The sequence below is a fragment of the Lissotriton vulgaris genome, chromosome 3_1, assembly GCF_964263255.1.
Source record: "Lissotriton vulgaris chromosome 3_1, aLisVul1.2, whole genome shotgun sequence".
NCBI lineage: Eukaryota > Metazoa > Chordata > Amphibia > Caudata > Salamandridae > Lissotriton > Lissotriton vulgaris.
Window position 1 is genome coordinate 192124478 of NC_141689.1, and position 15241 is coordinate 192139718.

Sequence of the window (15241 nt, forward strand, 5' to 3'; positions counted from 1 at the left end):
TATCCCCCATATTCTCCTGATCCCATACCACAGATTCAAGGATGCTTTTAAGACTTTCAGGCGGACCTTTTTAAAGAATCTGGGCGCGCCGAACTTCTACAGGAAGCCCTCTCCACCTCCCTCGAAAACAACCATTTCATTTAAAATCTTCCCCCAATTGGAACCCCCCCACAGTACAAAGTAAGGCCCCGAACATTTTTAAACTGAAAAGCAAAAGAATAGCAAAGTATATCAGGAAGTGTGAGGCCCCCTTTCTGTAGCTTACGCCTTCATTTCTTCCAGGAGAGCTGGGCTGTTTAATTGACCAAATGAAGCTTCCTATTTTACTTTGTATTTTTCTTATATCCCCATGTGGGAACTCAAGAGGAATGGTGCGAAAAAGGTAGCTCAATTTTGGCAAGATGACCATTTTTACCAAATTTACCCTACCATATATTGTAAGAGGCAAATTTGCCCATCTTAATAGGCGATCAATCTTCTTAGACACCCTCCTTAAATTAATCTTAGAGATGTCATCCCAGTTATTTACTATTGTAATTCCTAAATAACTGAATTCCCTGCTTTTTTTACCCGGCCAATTGTCAATGTTCCAAATCATTATATCGGTCTTGGAAGAATTTGCAAGGTACCCTGAATACAAGCAAATTCTTCGAGGAATTCTACTCTAGGAAGGACCTCAGCAGGATTATTGGTGTACAACAGCAAGTCGTCGGCGTATAGAGCTATCTTGCTACTATACAGATGGACACTGAACAGAACAATTGATTCATCCAATCTGATTGCTTGATGTGTAACTGAATGTTGCAATGAAACTCAATAAAATGTGTTTACAAAAAAATCCAATTTAATAGCTTGGGCCAGAGGTTCTATGTATAGATCGAAAAGTAAGGGCGAGATGGGACAACCCTGCCTCGTTCCACTTGTGATACTGAAACTTGATGTCAACATACCGTTCAGTAGAATCACTGCTGAGGCCCCCTGGGTGCGATGTATCTTTTGGGATAAGTTATGCTAGGATTATGATTGTGGCCAAGATCCAAGAAGCATGAGAATCAGTTACCAACATAGAGGAAATTATAACCAAGATGAAATATTGAGAAACACAATGGCTACGGATGCTGCGTCTATTGGAGATATGGAAGAAAATAAGCCTCATTCGTGCATACGGTGCCCTATAAGGCAGACCAGATGTTCTAGAGAGGCAACAAAATCCTGTTGCTGAAAAGCATCACACGACGCTGGAGATGGAGAATGGCAAAGAAAAATAATTTAAATCCATCCTGATGACTCCTGTTAATGGGTTAGATCAGAAAAGTAAAGGTCAATAAACTGGACTTTGTGTGCAGAACTTCATGGTCCAAATACTAAGGATCCTAGACCACAGAGTAACCTATCACCTATTTTGTAGAAGTTCCAGCACAAGTAGCGGTTTTTAATATTTTGATACACAGCATTTTTGAAAGTGTTTCAGAAATACCCAATGCTTGATACACATTTCGGAAATCTGGAGTTTTGGCTAGGTGGTGTACAGGATGGGAGAGAGGAGGGCACGATTGGACAATTGGACCAAACTTGCTGCATGGCTTAATAAGAAAAAGCAACTGGTATGACATTAGTAAATTGAAGGTGTATAACCAGCAAGACCAAACCAGACTGACTGACCAACATAGTGTTCAAAACTAGACATGGTACTGATGAGCTACATCAATGAGTTAGATTAATGTAAAGGTGGTAAAACAGCCCTAAGATTTGGTTCGACATCGTAGGAGTCAAAAATGGGGTGCAAGCGCTAAACTGCCAGCATTCAGTGCTATGCAACAGTAAACCTAAGGTCCATTTACATACAAAAGTAAGCTACAAAAAATACTGTCCAACAGATCAAAGGTTAAATATTAAATGTTTATTTCAGGGCTCAAATTCACAATCATTTCAAAACATAAAAAACGAATCAAGACCATCTGGGCCTCAACTTTATCCTGTGACATCAAACTAGAGAAATGTGTTTTATGTAAGGGGTATATATGTACATATCTTCGTAATTTATAAAGATAGATATACATATATGCAAATGACAAATTAAACTGGAATACTGTACCTTTCAGTAACATTCCATCAAGCTCACAGTAGCTCATCACTTTCACCCCACACCCTAAACAAAAAAAAAATGCACCACAAGATAAAAAAAAAAAAGAATGAAACATGTGCACACACTATCACTTTTTTGATTAGCTAAACCTTGGCATTTTTTCCCATTTTTTAATGCTACAAATTACTTACGACTTAGGATCCGGCACCCATGGGGTGCCCCAGCTTACAAATACATTAAACACCTTGATGTGAGAGATTCGTAGGTTTTACTTCCTCACAGAATCTAAACAAACTTTGTGTTAACTATTTTTGAGATATTTTTTTTCCTAAAAGAAGGGGGTGTTTGACTTTCCTTTAAAAAAAATCTTAATACAGTGATGAAGGGTTAAAGAATGCAACATTTCAGGGACAATCTGTGGAGGTTCCTTCTCTTTCCATAAGAGGTCCATAAAAAGGAGCAATCGAGATCCACACAACAGGAGACAAGTTTTTTGTTCCCCCCCATATATATATTTGTTTTGTTGGCTGCCGCTAGATTATCGCTACTCCTTTTGGCCTGAGTCATCAGGGTAATAAGGGGGAAGTGAGGATGAAAAATGGCCCATCCAAGTAGGTCACGATTCCTCATTCCCAGAATCATCGTCATCATAACAGTCGGCATCCTCTGCTTCTTCATCTTCGTCATCAATATCATCATCATATAAATCATCGTAAAGCAAGTCTGAACTGTTGTCATGGGAAGGCACTTTAGTTTTGATGCAATATTCTGCTAGCGTGGTGGGGACCTTTACTCCATCCTTCTCTGCTTCAGCTTTTGTAGCCAAAACTTGTTTTCTGCAAAGTAAAAGAACAAAAGATGAGTTTTTTAATAATGTACCTTTTGTAAAAAGAGGAAGTGGCCATTCAAGTTCGATGTAGGTACTTAAAGTCCAAACAAAGCCAGACAAGGTCAGATTACTACAAGTTGGGAAGTGATAAACAGAAAGAGGTAGTGACTACTGAACACAAGAATGGTTTAGGGACACTATATGGTCTGAAGTTAAACCATCAGAAGTAGAAGAATTCCAACAGTTCAGAGATGAACTACCACAACTCTTTGTATAGTCTCGCACTACACCCAGGAAGGGAGATGATAAATCTATTTGTCAGAAAGAGGGCACACTGACCATAGGCAAGCTTTCCAGAAGCGGAACAAGGAAGGTATCCGCTACCACACTAACAGGAAAAATGTGTGTTTTCCTGCCTTGAGTTTCTTTGCTTCCATTTATTCTACAACAAGACCGTACTTTTCTACCTTTCTTGTAACACTAATTGAACCAGGACCCTAGATTCGCATGAAACAATCACTTCAGTCCCCCAAGCCCTGCCCCCTGAAAAAGTCACCTCATTCAACTTGGTCATGTTTACTGTAAACTTTGATCATTCTGTGGCAACCACCAAGTTGCTGAATCACTATCCCATAAGCTTAAAGAAATGCAGGAGCAGTATGTCAACTACCACACCTGTCACTGTGAAAATGAAGACGCCAACTAAACTACCATTTTCAACATTAACCCTTACAATCTGCCTGACCCTTCACATAGTCTGTTACATTAATTGAGTAATGAGTGGCATAACAATGCTCCCATTTTTTCTCTTATGGCATCTCTTCATTTCTCTGCCCTAAAAAGACAGTTGGGGAGCTGGTCTCAGATTTATTGTAATGCACAAGGATAGGGGGTCATATTGAAGGGCGAAAGGTAGCTCCATTGTGAATAAGTGGCTTAAGGAGGTAAAATGTTCAGTAGAATTTGTGTCTACAGGTTTTTGAAGCAATAGCCACTGTAGCACACCACATTCTCTTCTTGCAACAGCCGAATTCACGATATTTGGGTTCACTAGGTTAGTACCAAAGGTAACTGGAGTACAGTTCCACACACTTTAGTACTTCTGTGAACAAAATTAAATACCTCTATCTACTTTCATTTGGTTTCTTGGGTGATGGAGGGGAAGATCATTTAAATAAAATTAAAAAATTTAAAAAAATAAAAGAACCAACTATCTAACATTCATGAAAGGCCCGGCCCTTTAAACACATTTCTAACCATTTTTACATTGATAGCTCAACCAGCCCTGCTGGAAAATGAAATTTTAGATCTAACAATCCCAACATGCATCTGAACATCTCAATGCATACCAATGTATCAGAAGTGGAGAAAAAAATGCAGAGCCAAATTCGTTCCATCAACTCTGTAAATCTGAGGATCACGGCCTCTGTCTGACATGCTAACCTTCTGGCGACCAGCAGACTAGGGTAGGTGCGAATGCCACACACCTCCAAGGGTCAATGTAACCCATAGAGATGCCTGCCTCACCCCGTTGAGGCATCCTCATGCATCGATTGGGGTTGGATAAATGTGGTTTTGAATGACTGTTTGAAAGACAACACAACCACAAACCTGACCAGGATTCCTGTAACAGGGTGTATATTTTCCTTTGACCCATGTTTCTCTATTCACATTTTACATCTTCTGTTGGTCCAGATGTTTATGTTTATGTTTTCGTGATTTGTATTGCGCACAACTACCCAAGGGTGTTTCGGCGCATAAGAAACTTCCTGGAACAAGAGGCCAGCTGTTAGAATCATTGATCAAATAGTCAGGTTTTCAGTAGTTTACAGAAAACAATGAGAGTAGGGCTAGTTTTGATGGCCAGTGGGAGGGAGTTCCAAAGCCTGGGAGTCGCCACTAGAAAACGTCTGTCTCCCCAGGTGGAGGTTCTCGTGCGTGGGACTGGTAGGAGACAGGTGGAGGATGAGCGCAGGTATCTTTTAGGGGGCATAGATCCGAAACGCGTTCTTTAAGAACCGTGGTCCAGTATCGTTGATGGCCGTATAGGCGATACAAAGCGCCTTAAACTTGATCCGGCTTCTGACTCTTAACCAATGCAAGTGACGTATGGTCATAGTGGGTGAGTGGTATTTTGGGATGCCAAGCAGGACTCTGGCTGCCGCATTTTGGATGGATTTCAGCTTATTTAGGATCTGGTCTTGCGTATTGAGAAAAAGAGCGTTGCCATAATCCATTTTGGAAAAGACAAGAGCAGTAATCTGAGTTTTACCTGCTGATGCTGGCAGATATGGAAGTAGCTTCTTAATTTTCCTCAACATGTAGAAGGAGGATGAGACCACTGTGTTCACATGGTGTTTGAATAACAGCCTGTCATCGAACATAACTCAGAGGCTTCTGCCCTTGGCCACTGGGACTGGTGGTGGACCCATTGTACTTGGCCACCAGATGGAGGACCATTCCGGGGAAAGGTTACCAAAGGTCATAACCTCGGTTTTGTCCGAATTTAATTTCAGACAATTACTCGACATCCATGAACAGATGGCTTTCATACCCTCCTGGAATCTTGAAGCTGGGTGTCGTCTGCATAGGTGGTTAGACACAACACGTGTGCTTCGATGACCCTCTCCAAGTCCGCCACATATATTAAATAGTGTCGGGCTTAGCGAGGAGCCCTGGGGCACGCCGCAAGTTAAGGTGAAGAAAGGCGAGTAGAATTCATCTAACTTCACTGCCTGCGTGCGGTTGGCCAGAAATGAGGCGAGGAGATCTTTAGCCAGGTGGTTAACCCCTTAGGCTGTGACACGGTCTATCAGGATGGAATGATCAACCGTGTCGAAGGCTGCGGATAGATCTAAAAGTATAAGGACCGCCGCCCCGCCCTGGTCTAGGATGGCCCTTATTTCGTCATAGGCCTTAATCAGGGCGGTTTCAGTGCCATGGCCCTTCCTAAAACCAAATTGGGTGTTGTCTAAGAGTTGATGGTTATCGATGAACTCTGAAAGCTGCTGGTTTATCAGTGCTTCAAAAATGTTTGCAGGGAAGGGGAGGCAAGCAATGAGTCTGTAGTTGGCTGAGTCGCAGGGGTCAAGAGAGGGTTTTTTTTTTTTTTTTAACAGTGGCTTGACGATTGCTTTTTTCCATATTTCTGGGTAGAGGCCCGTCAGAAAGATGGTGTTACAAATGTCCATGAGAGGAGGCGTAATAACCTCAGTAATTGAGTTTAGTATGGAAGGAGGACATGGGTCTAGGGGAGAGCCTGACCTAATAGATGTAATGAGATTAGTAATCTGTTCTGCCGAGACCGAATGGAAATTGGAAAAAGGCAGTCTAGGAGATGAAGACAGGTGGTGGGGGTCGGAACCCTCCCGGCAGTTAAGGGGGGAAAAGGTAGAGTAAATATTAGTGACCTAGGTGGAAAAAAAAAGTGGCTACCGAATTACAAAGATCTTGGGAGGCCTCAATGGAAGAACCTGTAGGGGGATTGGAGAAGATATTTACTACTTGAAACAGCTTCTTGGCCGAGTTCTGTGCGGATTCAATTTGAGATAGGAAGAAGGCGCTCGTGTGTGATAATGGATCTTTTGTAGATAGCTAGTGCATCTTTGTAGGTTTGCTTGTCTAAATGAAATGTCAAAGATCCAATATGGACCACTAGGGCGTAAAACATGTCAACCCCATGACCTTTTACACTCCTAATTTTTCGTGAATTGAACTAACCCGCCTCATTGGTGGAAGGGCTATGTTTTTTTTTATTTTTTAACCATACCGAATGGATCCAAGAAGAAATACTACTGGGTGTACCGTTATTTTTAACCCACTTTCACATTAACCCCACACAACCCGCACTCAATACAGCATTCCTCTTAAAATATCTCCGCTAAAGAGCCCTCTCGCAGTGCCCGTGGTAGACTGCAGCGCCAACCCCACGAGGGTCAAAAACACCCTATGATGAAGCAGGACTCCTTAACGGGTGTGTGAGGACAACTCTTCAAATTTGAGGAATTTACCCGCAAGTCATTCTATACAACCGGATACTTATCTACTTGAGATAAGTTACTTATAATTTTTTCTTTTATCAACGCCTTCCGCAGCCTATTAGGCCGGTATTCTTCTATAGGAACAGTTACCCTTTAGTGATTTCATACTAACACCAAACCTAACAGATAGAAGGGGAAGTACCAGCCCCTTGCAATAAGTGTAACATCATTAAAAACTTGAGCGGAATATAATAAGGCTACCACCTATCACAGCAGGAAAGCCAACTAGCCAGAACAAGGTCAGGTAGGGCTGAAGGTCAGAATCAGAAAAAGGAGATGTTGCTTAGAAGCAAAAGTATTGTGCTGTGGCGAAACAAAGAATGGAGGAGGACGCAGGGCACCACTGTTCCTCTCCTGGTATTTTCTATCGGAAATCCTCCCTTTCTAGAAAAATAAAATCAGCCTAGAATTATGTTTTTTATAAACAGTGACCAAACAAGGCAAGAATGTGAGGTTGTTCAATGCATTGTGTAACTGAAATTCCATAGTATTCAGTGACTTGTCAAAGAGTTGAGAAACGTAATTGTTTTCATATGATGAATATAAATAATCTCATGTATATAAAGAAATTCTACATGAATAACATGAGGCATAACAAAACTGTTGTAGTCCACAAGACTTTATAGACAATCCAATTGTAAAGGATAAGCACACGTTTTCTGCAATCTTCCTTTTCCTTTGGTTTGCACAAAGCGGCTTTTAGGTTATTTTTTAGGTCTCGCCTGTCGATGCGCATGCGCATCGAGCTTGCGAGACTATGGGGGCTTATCCACTCTTTACCCAACTTGCAAGGAATCGTGGCGATTCCTTGCAGTGCACGAGAAATTTAAGCTCAATGCGCATTGAGCTTAAAAGCGCGTGCACATGCCCCCAGCCGACTGCCTTGCCTACTCTCTCTCTCACAGCCTCCCCCAGCTCTGCCCCCTCACTTCTTGATTGCACGGCCGCTAGGCCGTGCCTCCCCTACTCTCCTCCCCCTCCTCCTACTCTCCTCCCCCCTCCTCCTCCTACTCTCCTCCCCTGCCTGCCGTGTCGCACCTCTCCCCGCTCCGCCCCCTCCCCTGCCCGCCGTGTCAGCTTTCGGGAAAACAGCATCTCAGGGGCTGCCTCCACTTCTATGCAAGTCAACAGAGAAAATAATAGGAAACAAAGCGTGTCAGTGGCGTTTCGTAATCCCTAAAAAAAGGTTCAAAAACATTGGCCGCCTCTGCATTATCGCTAATCAGTCGCTAGGTCTTCATGGGATGTATGACGTTACAACGCATACTTTTACTCCGCATACCATTACAACGCGGTATTCACAACGCATACCATTACAACGCATAGCGCTTTGGGGTGCTGGATAGTGGTAAGTATAATTTACTATTCTAACTCCAGTCCCCGTGGACCCTAGGGAAGGTGTTGGATAGTAAATTAAACTTACCTCTTATCCTAGAGCGCCCCCCAGCGCAATGCGTTGTAATGGTATGCGTTGTAATGCCTGCGTTGTAGTGGTAGTGCGTTGTAAAAAATGCGTTGTAACAGGTGCATACCTCTTCATGCCCCGATCTGATCACTTCACAGATAAGAGAAATAACGTTCTGGGTTTTTGTCTAGTTTGGAGGGAGCTGTGCACGTGCCGCTGTAACTGGAGAGCACCATTGTTGGGCATGCGCGCTACTGACCCCTGTTGGTGGCGCGGCGGAACTTGTGTGTGCATACCGCTCTATTTGCCCGAGACCTCCCTTGCCCTGTCGGCGGCTGGGTTTAAATGGATTGCGTGACAAAACTGTCATTTTGGACACGGTTTACCCAGAGTTTTATGATTCGCTTTGGTTCGCATCTGTTGAGCCTACACGGTTTCATGGCTTTACCGTACACGAGTGCACCTTTTAAGGCCTAGACTTGAAACATGGCGTCTATTAGACTATTTGCTCAGAAATTATTTATTTTATTTGGTCGTTATTTCTCTTATCTGTGAAGTGATAAGATCGGGGCATGAAGACCTAGCGACTGATTAGCGATAATGCAGAGGCGATAAATGTGTATAGAAGCTGCCACTCAGTTGAGGACAAGGTCTGGAAGCTGTGCGGGAGAGTAATACTGGCACCTCCCCTCTCTCACCCCGCACACAGCCTTACTCGCATTTCTCCTCCCCCTCCCCAGCCGCCACCACCTCCCCTCTCTCTCCCTGCACGATGCTTCTACCCATATGCTAGTCGGTTGCTGCCCATATAATTAAACCATCAGGAATACATTTTGCCCACACACATAATCCCACACACACACACACACACACACACTACCCCCCACACACTACCCCCCACACACACAACCCCACGCACCCCACACATACCCACTCCACCCCCACACACACCCCACTCCCATACCCCCACACACACACACCAAAAACATCACTATGCGCTACCACAGCATCACTGAACGCCACAGCATCACTCGCCACCACAACAACTGGCACTTCTTGGATTGCCTTGTCCTACAGCTAAATTCGACCTGTTCTGAACTAGAGTCTCATAATTTTCACAATTTTGCAGTAAAACGATCAAAGAGGTACTAACTTAATTTCGACATCATTATTGAAGTGCAGTTTATCTTGTCTTCCTCAGTACTTCGTACATCTCCCTAGAGATGTGGCATAACGACCAGAGCTGCCATCTAAGTCACGTAAATACAATACATGTTGCATTACAAATGCTATAGGTGTCACATTCGCCAAAGTTATAACTATTGGCATTGTAAATCACAAAGCTATTAATTTAGCTATTTTAAAAACCAACACATAAATAAAATATATTGTCATTTACAAGACCAATAGCTCCAACTTTTCTAATGCGAGACCTATTGCATTTCCAATGCTCGTTTATTAAGGCTTACACTATGCATACGTAATAGGCGTTAATGTGGAGAAAGAAGCGTTTGCATCGCGACTTTTAAATAAAGTTGCGGTGGTGTTGAAGTGGAGCTTTAAATGAGCACGGCATGGCAGGACCGGATGTTGACACCGGAAAGACTTGGGAGGCCAGAGGGCAGCGAACGCGGGCTGAGCGAGGTAGGCTTGATGGCGTTTTAAAGTAACAGGAGTTAAAATTTGTTAATCGCGAAACCCTGATGGCAATGAGTAACATCGTTCATTTATTGTAGAGACAACTTTGGGATTAAAGTGTAACCGGCGCAGGGCACGGCTATTTTCATTACGGAGGAGAGCGGGACAGAGATTGGGTAAGCACATACGGACATAATGTCATGAAAGTTAGTCTGAGAGAGTTACCTCTGCTTTTCATAGAGTCTGGCATTCAAGTTAACCCGGCGCAGACAACAGCTGTCTGGTTACAATAGAAAGCGGAAAAGAGACAGGGTAAGCGAAGGTTAATCAGCACTGTTCACACTCACATGGAAATTATTCAATGAGAGCAAGTATGAGCGGGTTGAGTTTGTTTCTCATAGACCTGTGAATGGCAGAGAGGGGGATCAACGAAGAGGAGTGGACTTTGTGATTACAGGAAGGAGGTGGTAAGTCCGTTTCAGACAGTGTTTTTGAGCAAGAGTAACTGAAATCTCCTGACCAGTATAATGGGTGAAATTTAGCTAAATGGTACCGTTTTTTGTTACAGTAAAGACGTGTTTCTGAATAATACCCCGAGGGCAAGAGGAGACGGTGAGACTCTTTCCACGCAAGGGTGTTTGTATTTGTACAAAAAGGGGCGTGAATGGAACCATGAGTTTGCACTACCAGTATGCACACGCTTGGGGTGAGAAAACATCACTAAATGGTTACATTTTAAAGTGTTTACCTTGGATTTTCGGTCGGGGTCGTGCAGTATGATTAATTCTATTCCACATTATTTTCCTTTCCATGAGTTTCTTTACCTCTATCCATTAGTTTTTTCCCCGTGTGCTAATCCTATTTGAGATTGATGTTTATCCAAAATGGTTTATGCCTAACAAATACATTTACTATTGTAGTGCCCGAATACGGAACTGGCAAGAAAATTACCATAAGAACCAGGAACATTTTTAAATTATATTATCATTTAGTACCCCTGACTAAGGGTTCCAGTGAACCTGAAATGCATTGGGTTTTTTCTTTTGTTAAGTTCTTTTTAAAAAACTAAAAGGCTTTATGGATAATCAATATTTTTGAATGTTAATATGTTTTGATATTTTCATGCAAACTGTTTGATGATTGTATAAACAGATTTATGTCAAAGGTGCACTAAAACTTTCATGAATGAGACATTTTACTATTTTGTTTACTCAAGGAATTGACAATGTGTTAAAAAAAGGATATACTTTATTAGAAACCTTAGGGACTTCATAGGTGGAGCACCCTGCAGACTTAGTCGCGTCTAGGTCTATACAGGCCAGTTTATTACATTGGGTTGTGGGCACAACCCTCAGCAGGGTAGCTCCTTTAAGGGATTACTATAAAAAATGTAAGATTAACTAAACATTGCAAGTGTGCAGGTCTAACACTTAGAGCTAAATTGAAACTTACCCAGAATGCATTGGTGCCCTTAATCTACCAACTAAAGAGGAGGGACCATGTGTCCAATGCCGGGAGAGAATTGCACTGGCCAGATGATCAGCAGTGAGTTCAGTTATTAGGTCTGTCAGTCACAGTGCCTACTATAAACCAAGGGCCTTAGTACTCAAACCCTTTGTTTTAACGGTCCCTTCCAGAGCTCTGTGATCCAACTTAGTCTTCTTGCTAATGCCAGAACAATAGGGAAAGGCTATGGTAGCAGATCACCAAGATCACTCCAGCCTTGGTGCTGAAAAAGTACAGCAAAAAAATACAATCAATCTTTTCAAATATTGCCGTGAGGAAGACTATGAAAGATTATTTTGTTGAATGTATGAGTGTTTGTACTCATTACAGTTAAACTAGATCATTACTGGCTTTGACCTTCAGAGTCCAGAAACACCAAGGTATATATAGTGCCCCATAAGAACCAAAATCAAAGCACAATATGGGAGATCAACAAAGTTGATGAGAAAGGAAGACCATAGGATCCTTCTGAATAAAGATCAGAAGTACTGTGTAGATGACAACTTAAATAAAAAATAAATTACAATATAGTGAACTCTTAAAATCTTGGATTTTTCATATTGAAAGAAATGGAGGAGACTGCAATGGAGAACTTATACCGAAGGAAACGCAGGCTCTATGGATGCATTCATTGGCACTGGAGTATAGGCTTAACACAGATGATGAAAGCATTCATTTCTGTATTAACAATTAAGTAATATTTTCTATTTCCTGTTGAATCATTCTGTAGAATAAATAATTTAGGTATAGTGTGTGTATATCATTGTAAGCCCTTAGCATCACTCCGCGTCTGTGAAGGATGTTTTATGCGATGATGAGCTGGAAAGGCGAGGCAGAAACTGACACTCCCCCAACTACCAAGTGTCCTGCAATGAAGATCAAGACTGTTTCTGTCTAGGTGGCAGAGTTCCGGTCTGTATCTTGAGCTGGGCGCCACCCTGGAGTTATAACCCATCCCCAAGGGCACCTGTGAATTGCAAAAAAGCAAATGGTAAGGAAAAGGACTGGACCTCTGAAGACTCGTGGGACGAGAGGTCAAACTGAGGCTAGCTTTGAATGTCCTGGGGAGGAGTTATATATAGGTGGTCAGATATATGAAATGAGAACTTTGCATGGGGAGAGAAGCTGGAGCCTGGAGGATCCGAAGAACACATGGAACAGATCCCTCTGTGAATCGGATGAAGAGCTAAAACACTAAAGGGTTCAAGAGGAGAGATGTAGAGCAGACGGTGAGGCACAGCGTGTTTGTATGTAGGGTTTGCAGAACTCTGCTGAATAACATTTCTCTTCGTATGTCCCACACAGTTACCTAATTTGAATATCGGTTATCTATTTTGGTAAACTGGAGGAATATAGGACTCTGAGGGAATTGGGAAGAGTGACTGAAAAACAGGATGTCCTAGGCAGTGCACAAGAAACCAAGAGAGAAGTGGACAGATCACGAGATAACTCAGCTACACAGCATCATAGTGTCCCATCAAACTAATCCTCAGCCTGTGACAGCAACCAGTTTACAGCTGTACAATGAAGGTGTTCCAGCACTGGCAGTTAGAAGTTTCAGAAGAATGTTACACAGAGGGAACCAGAGGTAATTCATCTGATGCAGCAACAAGAGACAGACTGGACAAATCCATTGTCACTTACATGGTTAACCTGGAGGTTTCAACTCAAAGGAAGGGTACATTTCCCAAAATGGCCAGACTGAAGAAACTAACAGTCACCAAAACATTTGATGTGAAGTACTTCTGATTTAAGGACTTTGAAAGAAACAGGAGGTACACAAGGAGTGAACTCCTCCATTTTCGCTGCACAGTGTTCCCCTTTTAGGGGGCACGGCAGCCACAGCCGCTTCCCATCCTTGGACCTTTTAACATGCTGGCCTTTTAGTTAAGCCTCTTCTCACTAATAAGCCCATCCCCACTTTTTTTTGGGAACTTCTCCAAATAACTCTGGGCTTCCTGAAGTGAGACTGTGGAACAAATACAGCTGCAAGCTCTAAAAGCATCATTTGTATATTTTTGAGGACTGCATTTTATTTTTTGTTATTTCTAAGCAATCAAACATTGGTATCTGAGACGAGCATTTATGGACTTGAGGCACTGACGTTCTTGTAAAATGTTGCTAGTTTTGTTACAATAATCCCTACAGGTCTGAAATGTTGTGGGCTCTGATTTGCCCCATTAGGTTTTCTTACTTCATAATATCAGATTCACAAGAAGAAAGAAGTTGGTAGAGTGAAGGAATGAATGGATTAAAAGGCAAAAGGATGGTTAAATAAATGAAGGATGGAATGAGGAGCTAAATGGATGAGCGGCTAGGAAGATGAAAGAACAGATGGATGGAAGTGTAAAGAGAAATCTCGTCAGGGGAGGTCAGGTTTGCTCGCTTAGTGCCAATAAAAATGTGGATTAAACATTGGGGAGAGGGTTATTTCAGTTTTTTATATACTCCCAGATTTCCTTCTTTGTAGGTATGTGGATGTTTGGCTAGTGGACCTAATTTACCTATGCGTAGTAAACTTTAGTTGTACATATTTACGTTTGCATAACTTCGGATCGGAAAATGAAGGAGAACGTACCTCCAGAACCATAAGACTGGTGTGAGACACTATTACAGGTCCATATAGTGGAACAAGAAATATTGCTATTTATACAAACACAAGTGTTACAGAGATTAGGTCACTGCTGGATTACTCTTCAGTAAAGCCTTTTTTTTTGATATATTTTTATTGCAGGAATTAGCCAAAGTTACATGCCAGCCCAAGGGTACATTACCAGTACCAATTAAAAGAAAGAAACCCCGGTAGTGAATTACCCCTACCACACAGCCATTCAGCCCACATCCCGGAGGCTGGGCGGCGTTTATGTTGAACCAACGTTTGAGGGTCTTGCGGTCTTCTGGTGTCGACCAAAATAAATGAAGTTTTCTTCTGCTTTTCTAAACAACTTGAAAACACCCCACTCCTCCCACCCGACCCAACACCCCCAGAGGACCAAGGGCCAAACATACGGTATGAAAAATCTTCAATGTCGGTGGAAGCTTACTCCGCTTCCCTCTGCCTCGATCCACCACCCCCCCCCCTCCCACCCCCCCCCCCTCCCACCCCGCCCCGCCATCGGTGCGCTAGTGTGTGTGCCGAGAGCTTGTGGTAGGAAACCTTTTCCTTCGTTATGGAAGATCGTTTCGAAGTATTTCTACAGGGACGGAGGCTGTTCACCGTCATCTCTATCGGATTCACTGGAAGTGCTGTAATCGCGCAGGGCCTGCACCAATGTCTCCCATTCCTGTGCTGTCTCTAACGCCTTCTCGTTCTGCTGCTGCCTCGCCAGTGGATACCTCCGGGTGCTCTCTCCCACAGCCCATTTTAGAATTTCATTGCGCCATTTAGTGCCTGTTGGACCAACCCATGCTTTCCAATGCCTAGTTATCTCCCGCTTTGCCAGTATGAGCCCCAGGTCGATAAATTTACTGGAGAGTTTGTTTTTAGGAGTGTGAGGGAACCAATGCAGGACCCCAACCACGGCATCAAATACCAGGGCCCTCCCAGTAACCCCGTTAAGGTTGTCTCCTATCAGCGACCAGCATAAGGACAGCGCAGGGCAGGACCACAACATGTGTATGAGGTCAGCCGCGGGCGTCTGGCATCTGGGGCAAGCCGCCGTGTCCGAGGCAAAGTATTTCTGTATTTTCTCCGGGGTCAAGTAGGCCCGATGAAGTATATAAAAGTGAACCAACTG

At 42.9% G+C, this 15241-nt stretch overlaps 1 protein-coding gene across 1 annotated transcript in view; it reads right to left on the bottom strand.

Moving 5' to 3' along the window:
- Positions 1–1880: 1880 nt before the first annotated feature.
- Positions 1881–15241, bottom strand: part of UBE2R2 (ubiquitin conjugating enzyme E2 R2) — a 205281-nt gene continuing 191920 nt past the window's right edge. Inside the window, exon 5 of the mRNA XM_086960306.1 lies at positions 1881–2922. Coding sequence (XP_086816432.1) covers positions 2703–2922 — 220 coding nt within the window. The 3' untranslated portion in view covers positions 1881–2702. The remainder of the gene's footprint in view (positions 2923–15241) is intronic.